This window comes from Chrysochloris asiatica, unplaced genomic scaffold, assembly GCF_000296735.1.
Source record: "Chrysochloris asiatica unplaced genomic scaffold, ChrAsi1.0 scaffold00068, whole genome shotgun sequence".
In the NCBI taxonomy this organism is placed as follows: domain Eukaryota; kingdom Metazoa; phylum Chordata; class Mammalia; order Afrosoricida; family Chrysochloridae; genus Chrysochloris; species Chrysochloris asiatica.
Window position 1 is genome coordinate 11,790,741 of NW_006408586.1, and position 9,756 is coordinate 11,800,496.

At 36.5% G+C, this 9,756-nt stretch overlaps 1 protein-coding gene across 1 annotated transcript in view; it reads right to left on the minus strand.

Annotated features, from left to right (window-relative positions):
- PROS1 (protein S (alpha)) overlaps nt 1–9,756 on the minus strand; it is a 112,277-nt gene that overhangs the window by 61,667 nt on the left and 40,854 nt on the right. Inside the window, exons 3-5 of the mRNA XM_006864656.1 lie at nt 7,846–7,932; nt 2,870–2,992; nt 2,641–2,772 (exon numbers count right to left, since the gene is read on the minus strand). Coding sequence (XP_006864718.1) covers nt 2,641–2,668 — 28 coding nt within the window. The 5' untranslated portion in view covers nt 2,669–2,772; nt 2,870–2,992; nt 7,846–7,932. The remainder of the gene's footprint in view (nt 1–2,640; nt 2,773–2,869; nt 2,993–7,845; nt 7,933–9,756) is intronic.

Genomic DNA, 9,756 nt, shown 5'->3' on the forward strand with positions numbered 1-9,756 from the left:
TTCCATTGGGTCACCTCTCTTCAGAATGGGCACAAATACGGATCTCTTCCAATATGTCTTCCAAATTTCTTGGCAGAGATGAGTGAGTGCTTCCTGTGCCTCCTCACTTTCTTGAAAGATTTCGCTTTTTATTCCATCAATTCCTGGTGCCTTGCTCTTTGCCAATTCCTTGAATGCACTTTGGACTTCCTCCTTCAGTATCATTGGCTCTTGATCATATGCTACCTCTTGAAACAGCTGAACATCAACCATTTCCTTTTGGTACAGTGACTCTGTATTCCTTCCATCTTCTTTTGATGCTTTCTGCATCATTCAATAATTTGCCCAGAGAATCTTTCAATAATGAAAGTTGAGGCTTGAATTTATTCTTCAGTTCCCCCATCTTGAGAAATACTGAGCGTGTTCTTCCTTTTTGGCTTTCTGATTCCAGATATTTGCACATTTTGTTGTAATATTTGGCTTTATCTCCTCGAGCTGATCTGTGAAACTTTCTGTTCGGCTCTTGTACCTCCTTTTTTCTTCCATTTGCTTTAGCATCTTTATGCTGGAGAGCATGTTTCAGCGTCCCTTCTGACATCCATTTTGACCTTTCTTTCTTTCTTTCCTTGTCTTCTTAATGACTTTTTGCTTTCTTCATGTATGATGTTCTTTATGTCATCCCACAACTCTTCTGGTCTTCGTTCTTTAGTGTTTAATGTATCAAATCTGTTCTTCAAATGATCTCTAAATTCAGGTGGGATATATTCAAGCTCGTATTTTGGCTCTCATGGACTTATGTTCATTTTCTTCAGCTTCAGTTTGAATTTCCATATGAGCAATTGATGGTCTGTTCCACAATCTGCCCTGGCCTTGTTTTGACTGATGATGTGGAGCTTTTCCATCTTCTCTTTCCACAGATGTAGTCAATTTGATTTCTATGTTCCATCTGGCAAGATGCCTTTATGTAATCATTTATATACATGTACATTAATTCAATGGATAATAATTTGATACCTTTCAATTTTAAAAAAATCACAGATTCCTTAAAGGAGATACGATTTGAATATTTTAATGTAGTGTATGATTGGCTATCATTTACATACTGCCTGCATATGATATCTGGAATTATGTTGGTTTTAAATTTCTGGTCCCAGTGGTACTAATATATACTAAATTTGTATACTCAAATCAGCAAAGAATAAAGTTATATGGTCACAAATTGCATAATAAGTTAGGAGGAATTGTTAGTTATTGCAGTTCTCTGAAGAGCAATCCTGGTGTGGTTCTTAGGATAAGCACTGGGTCACAAGGCCAGTTTGAACCACAAGGTCAGTGATTCAAATTCATCAGCTGCTCCTAGGAAATCCTATAGAGGGTCGCTATAAGTTGGAACCAACTTGACAGCACTTAAAAACAACAAATAAGTAATATAGGACTCCTGGTTCAGCGCTTTAGGATAAGTGCTGGACTGTTAACCAAAAGGTCAACATTTCAAACCCACAAGTAACTCCTCGGAAAGTCTATACAGGGTCACTATGAGTCAGAATCAACTTGACAGTACTTAAAAACAACAAGAATATAAATAATACAAGTAAACTATACCATATAAAACATACAACAATGCAATGAGAGTTAAACTATTCTGTGACTATGAATCCAATTTGGAGATTTAACAAAAGAGATTAAAAAAGAGAATGAACAAGAAAACAAGATTTTTACTTATCAAATTTTTAACTCTTAGTAAAAGTATTAAGCATTTAATTTTTTTTTTCCACTGACTACATTTTTCTACCTCTCAGCCAAAAAAAAAAAAATATTAACTTGCTTGTTAGTTGCTCCCAGTGTGTAAAGGCAAAGTTTGAACCAAGCTGGACATTTTCTTTTTTAATTATTCAAATATGAAGCAAGATTTGAAGCACTTAAATGAAAATGTCATTAATTATGTATACAGAAAAGAAATCAAGATCTAGGGAGAAGGAAGGATAAAGAAATACAAGTGGGTTTCAAAAGTTCATGAAAAAATTCCATCTTTCCACCAATTTTTTTGAAGCCCTACTTGCATACTACTAAAATTGACTTGGTAAAGTGCTAAACTGGAAGGCATTATTTAAATCTGGAAAAAAAAGAGAAAGAGTTATGACCAATGATGTGATCTTAAATATATACAGAGAAAGAAAGCCAGATCTTCTTCATCTTTCCCAAAACCACAAGAGGAAATGAAGTGCAAGATGAAGGATTTATATGAGAAATAAGAAAGGTATTTCTGACAATGAAATATAAAATACAATGGAAGAGGTTATTAAAGATTGTGGTGGATTTTTTCTGTAAAGGAAATAATATTATAGTGTCTGAAGAAAAAAGAAACATTTAATGATTTTGCAAAGCTTTGTAGACATGAAAGGAATTGCAATAAAATCTCACTTTATCGGCATATAATGAAATTCTTTACTATAGCACATACACAATAAGAAAATTACAACTGAAAAAATTTGGTATGAATATTGTAAACTAAAAGGAAGTGCTGTAGTATCATAAGACTTCAAGGTGCATAATGTTTATTTACTAGGGTCATTTATAACCAAAGAGTTTCCCAAGAATTTCCCTAACTGAAATTTTAAACTCACATAGTAAATACCTCTTAATTCTATTATCTTCTCTTACCTTTACAGTCCTTTTTATTTGAAAGCATAACAAAACCGCTTTTGCAGGAACAATGGTAACTCCCAGGTATATTATCACAAAACTGGCTGCATCCTCCATTAACATTTGAGGGATCTTTGCATTCATTTATATCTAAAATAGAGAAAATTATTATTTTTAAATTAACATAAGCTTATCGAATTTTTCAGGAAGTCAACCCAGGTGAACCAGGTAGGTTTATTATACATACCAAATTCACACTTCTCTCCTTGCCAACCTGGTTTACAAATACAAGTGAATGTAGCTTGGCCATCTCTACAGCTACTATATCCATCTTCATTGCATGGCAAAGGGTTACACTGGTCTGAAATGACTGAAGGAAATAGAATTTTTTTAAAAATTTTTATAACATGTCACATTAAAATAATAATGTTCTCTTTAATAGAACTTCTATTCATGAACTTACAACTCCTTCCATCAAGTAATAATTTTTTATTGCAAAGTGAGTCTACTAGGCAAATCTTTAAAATTGCTTTGTAAAATGAAAAGAATTTTAAATTGATAAATATATAGTGCTTTATACCTATAACTTACCTCTTTTGTATTACTTGATACTTAAAGCAATTCACTATAAATCCAGCCTTTCTGGGTCCATAGAGACGAGATGAACCCCTGACACTAATGCTCTGAGGTATTCTTTAAACCTTAAGGCAAAAATATCCCACGAAATCTTAAAAACAAATAATAGCTTAACTAGTAAAGAATGTCTGCCTTGAGTATTATGCTCTTTTTATATCTGTCTATAGAGCCCTGGTGTGGCACTGTGGGCTAATGCGTCAGACTGCAAAGTTGTTTGAACTGCAACATCGGTGGTTCAAAGCTCACCAGCTGCTCCTTGGAAACCCTATACAGGGTCGCTATGGACCAGAATCGACTTGATGGCACTTAGAAACAACAATGGAATCCAGGTGTGGCTCTGTGGGTTAATGCACTTGGCTGCAAAGTTGGTTTGAACCAAAAAGTCAGTGATTTCAATTCACCAGTTGCTCCTCGGAAACCCTATACAGGGTCACTATGGATCAGAACCGACTTGATGGACTTCATAACAACAATATATATATCTATATGGGATCAAACTGACAAAAACAACTTAAAAGATTAGACAGAAAGTTTAGGGCGCAGTGAGTTTAAGTGAATACGGGAGGAACAACTTTGAAAAGGAAAGTAAGAATGGCTGCACAAACAGAAGAATTTATTCAATGTCACTGAATTGTACATGCATGAAGAAACTGTGGAATTGGTGTGTGTTTTATTCTGTATATTCTCAACAATAACAACAACAAAATAAATTATATTTAACAAACACACAAAAAACAATTCTTTTTGTTCAGTGAAATTATCTTCTTGTCAAGCCTTTGTAGAATATGGGGCCTTAGGTAGAATCCTGAGCCCCATCCAAAACTTTCTGAGGTGGGACATTCCCACGTGAAAGGACATGCAGACCAACTCGGAGTGGCTAGAAGAACAGAAGATGCTTCTTGAAAGAAAGACCAGCAGGGAAAAGGAAAAAAAAAAACACTGTTTGGCTATTACAAGAACAAACAAGCTACCTTCCTGGGAGCCATCAAGGCAAGCACTTACAGCCCTTCAGGACAACCCCCTTCCAAGACTGAAACTCAAAGGGAACACAGTAACTGACTTGTAAGTTCACTGGGAATCACATTGGTCTATTTGTGAGTGGAAGTGAGGGAAAGGCAGAAATGAAGACATGGGCTGAGTTCAACCATGTTCCATAGACTCCTGTTGACCTTGAGATGAAAGAGAGAAGAGGAAGGGCTGGTTGGTCTGAAGTTTGGGAAGACTTGGAAACTCCTGAGGCCATAGGCAATGACATAGCCACTGGGAACTAGAGCTGAGAGTGAAGCATCCAGCTGATACGAAGTGAGGGAAGGTGCACAAGTATGCCCGAACTTGCAGATAGTACCCATTTGACCTAGCTTGGATGAGTTGATGATCAGAACTTGACAAGAGGAAGATAAAGAAGTTTGATATAGTAAGCAAATGTAAATTGCTACAATTTGATGAACTTGACCTTTGATAATGGATGCAGTTGCTGAAAATTCCATCTGACAGGGAAGGAGTCTTCACGTCAAGGATCAAACTTATTCCCTCGGTATACAAAGTTGATAGAGATGGACAGCTGAGACATTGGCTACCTAAAATGAGGGTTGTTGTTGTGTTGTGAAGTGCCATTTGAGTCAGTACCAACCCATAGCAACCCTGGAGGAGGGGGCTATAAAGACATGAAGTGACTGACCTACAAGGTTTCAAGAGGGAGTTTAGTTTCAGAGAGAGGTGGGGAAAACAGAATCCCCACTGAATAAATTTCATCTTGTCTAGATGGGTCTGGTGAAAGGAGATGGGGATAGGATTCTTTTCGTTCAATAGTGAGTAATTGTTATCATGACTAATTGCAATAGTCACAACTATAAAGGTAGAAGTTGTGAAACAAAAAGGGGGGAGTAGTTAATCTTACATTCCAGTCAGTAACAGAGAGCCCTAGGACCATCAAGACAGAAGAGCATGAGCAAAACATGGGATCCTAGCCAAAGAAACACTGATACCAGAGAAGGAGGCAGAGGCGATTGCATGGAGAGATAGAGCAGCTGAGGACTCTAGACTCAAGGAAAGAGAAAGGCTGTGCTGGCTGGCAGAAGTATAGCTTGGTTGTTTAAATAATTATATATTCCTGAGTATTTTCATGCACATCAAAAAAAAAAAAAAAAAAGTGAGAATAGAGGCAAATACTGTTAAGCAATGGCACATGGAGAGGATTGTAATTATTGCAGTGAAACAAAATATGATTGCTTGAGTGCAAAACTGATGTTCTGCCATGTAAACTATCACTCGATTCACAATAAAAGCTTTTAAAAAAATTCTGTAAAGTAGGCAGCACAAACACTACTACTCTTAGTATCAACAGAAAGAAGAATTTGGGACTTCCAATTTTAGCTAACATGGAGTGACTGCCTTAAATCAAAAGAACCCTGGTCAAACCAGTGTTTAGACATTGGATAATAGGCAGTACAGGGAATGGAAATCGTCAAGGTAAACCCATCTTGCTGCCTGGAGACAGTTTCCATGCCACAGTAGAGAACCCAAACACAGTCTAGTAGTCTCCCAGGACTGAAAAGTGTGTGGTAAAGTCAAACAAGAATTTGGCAGGTCATAGTACTGTAGAACTTAACAGAGAGAAAGAGAAAGAGAGAGAAATACCTATAAACCTGCAGGGCAAGATCTTCTTGAGTCTTGTTATTTAAAATAAAATCAATTTTACCAGGAAATATTACCAAAGAAATATTGCTGTTGTTGTTAAGCCCTGTGGAGTTGGCTCCAACTCATAACAATCCTGTCTGTATAGGGTTTCAGAGGAGCTGCAGGTGGTTTGAAACAAATATTTATCCTACTGTGCCACACCAAGACTATATTACATTACTCTATTACACCAGTGTCACACCGTTATCAGGGGAAAAACGATTAAGTCTAATAAAGAAATAAAGCTCAATCACTTAACTTTTTAAAAACAAACAAAAACAATTTCTGTCAAGTCAACTTAACTCATGGTAATCCCATGTATTTCAGAGTGAAACTGTGCTCCATCGGGTTTTCAATGGCTGATTTTTCAAAAGTGGATTGCCAGGTCTTTATTCCAAGGTACCTCTGGATGGATTAGAACTTCTGATCTTAGCAGCTGAACACTTAACCATTTGTGCCATCAAGGACTTGGAAAGCTCAATTATAATATCCTTTGTATTTTCTTCATAGAACAAAACAGCACTTTATCACTCCCTGAAATATGTCTATTTCTTTCTTCCTTCCTTCCTCCTGCCTTCCCTCCCTTTCTTCTTTCTTATTTTTCTACCCTTACTAAAACTGCAATGGTACCTTGGCTCCTGCACATCCCTATGCCTGCTTCTCAAGCCTTCCTAGTCAACTCTGCAAATTCCTCTTATTTTCCAATAAATTTCCCTTTGTTTAAGGTAGTCAGAGGAAATTTCTGTTGTTTGCAAAAATCAAAAACAAAAAAGCCCTTGCATATACTCAACTAATTCCATAAGGTTCATAATGTATCCTCATAAAATTAACACACATTTTTAAAAAGTGATAATATAGTAGGTTTTAGTTAAAAGAATAAATCAATTAAAGAATAAGAAAATTATTATTAAAGTTATTTTTTCTGTCCTTCAGAAAATTTTTAAAAAAAAGATAATGTTTGAATTAAATATACTTAGCCAGGAAAATGATTCTACTTGTGTAATTATAGAAAGTTTAAATTAGAGAAAATTAAATAAATTATTATCTGCATAATGCCCATGTCATGTGTGTAAGACATTCACTGGACAGACATCCTCGCTTAAATTTTACATTGTCATCCTTTTTCTGTCTATCACTTGAGAAATTGGCAAAATAGAGGATAAATAAATTACCAGAATTATCACTAGACCTTGTGTGAACTTTAGATGCTAAATTGGATTCACGTGCTACTTTCCACATTTATATTGCTGATGCCAAAAATTCTGAGGGATAAACACAGTTCAACTTTGACCTATTAATCAGTTGTAATGTTTAGTCATATTACATAATTATGCAACAATAGCCAAAATAAAGTTTTAAGGAATAAAAATTGTTAATCAATGACCTTAGTAAAGAAAGAATTGTTGTTGGTGGTGTTATTAAGTGCCACTAAGTCAGTTCTGACTCATAGAGACCTTGTAGAAAGTTTCCAAGGAGCAGCTGGTGAGTTTGAACCACCTACCTTGTAGTTCAAACTGACCTTGTAGTCCAGTACTTTATCCCACAGAGCCACTTCAGTGTAAATGTTATAAGGATATGCACTTTGAGTAAAGTGACAATATTTGTAGAGCTAAAAACATTGTTTCAAATGTGTTTTGAGGAATCTTTGTTGCTGGGCATACAAGCCTGCAAGGATTAATTTGTTAACATTAGTCTTTGAGTGATACCTTAGGATAAACACTTGACCTCAAGGTCAGTATGAACTGTAAGGTCGGTGGTTCAAACTCACCAGCCACTCCTCAGAAACCTTATAAAGGCTCGGTATGAATCAGAACCGATAAAATGACACAAAACAACAACAATTATATTACCATTAGTATACTGTCCTTGCAAGTTTGTCTTGTTTTTTAAATTGATGGTAGAGATGCTTACCAGTGACACAGCTCCTCAGGTCAGGATAAGCAATGGTTGACTGATATGAAGCAGAAGATAATCCAGCTCGGTAAGAGCCAAGACAACCTGCAATTGCAAACAAATGTAATTGCTTTAGAACAAACACACTTACTGGATGTGAAATCATAAAAGAGATCCTGTGCAGCCCCCAGCATTCAAAATGTCAACTCTATTTCCATCCACCTTTTTTGAAAAATAAAAATCTAAAAGCAAGATTGCAATAAATAAAGAATGAAAAGTAGTATCCAGTCTGTCTGGGCGGGGCTGATGAAAGAAGATGTGAATAGGTCTCTTGTGATACAATAGAGAATAATTGTTATCAGGACTGATTGTGAGGGTTGGAAATGTAGACGTTTTGTAGCAAAAGGCGGGAAGTGATTGACTTTGCAGTCTAGGAGCGGAGGTCCCTGGGTCCATCAAGGGAGAAGAGTAGAGAGTGGAACCGTTCCTACCCAGAGAAACAGTGATGCCTGAGATGGAGGCAGAGATGATGACATGGAGAGATGGAGTGGCTGGGGACTTTAGACCCAGAAAGGGAGAGGAGCTGTGTGCTGAAGACCCTGGGGGACAGTCTTGCAGGTTAAACTCTTTGGTTGGTTGATGATGCATGGAGGGGATTGTAACCATGGCAATGAAACGATATACGATAGGACGAATGTAAAGCTAATGTTCTGCCATGTAAACTATCACATAATTCACAATAGAACATTTAAAAAAACAAAAAATGAATAAAGGAAAACAGGCTTATACCAGTTTGTTCTCTCTTGAAAAGAACCTTAATGCTGGAAGAGAAAAAGACCCTGGATTAAAAGGGAAGTTTGCTGTCACATGCATCTATGTTCTTAACTCTAAAGATAAAATCAGCTCTGTAAAACATAACCTGATTTAGAAGGTGTGTAAAGTTAAGGCTCTGGTAGCGTAGTGGTTCTGAATCAGGCTGTTAACTTCAAGGTTGGCAGTTTGAAACTACCAGCTGTTCTGAAGGAGAAAGATGAGGGTTTCTGCTCCCGTAAAGATTTGCAGCCTCGGAAACCTTGTGCAGGGTCACTATGAGTCGGAACCGACTCCACAGTACTTGACAACAACAAAAGTTAAGGCAGTAGAATGAGTTAATATTTATTGTTGCTGTGAGCAAGTTCCAGTGCATTTAATGTTGCATGGAGATTAATATAATGGTATTTGTTTAATGCCTCAATATTCACAGAGCAGGTATGCTTCATTTATTTTGTTCCTTATCAAACCCATTAAATAGATATACAAAAGTATACAGGTGCTAGTAAACTAAAAAATTACAGCTAGACTAACAGTGATAATAGAATTATGGGCTTTAAAATAACTAGATGCCAAATTAAAACAAATAAATAAAGTAACTGGTGCCAAAATATAACACTACTTTATAACTGGAGAAGACAACATTATCTGACTCAGTTCATTGAACAAATAGTCACCAGCTAACTAAAACGAAGAGAAATAGCTGTAAAAATCCATTAAAAATCGGAATATGGAATGAATGAAGTATGAATTTGGGAAAATTGGAAGTTGTCAAAAATGAAATGGAATGCATAAACATCAATATCTTAGGCATTAGTGAGCTGAAATGGACTGGTATTGGCCATTTTGAATCTGACTACCACATGGTTGACTATGCAGGGAATGACAAATTGAAAAGGAATGGTGTTACATTCATCATCAAAAAGAACATACCCAGGAGGGAACAAACAAGATGGCGGATCGGGTGGACGTATAGTAGAGAGCTCCGCCAACAACAACAGAATACCCGACCAAGAAGGTTCAGGGGATGGTCCCAGAACTCTGAACCACATATAAAGGAATACTTAGAAGGTTGGAAGGCTCACAGCTGGGGGAATTTGTGGCAGAAGCAAGAAATCT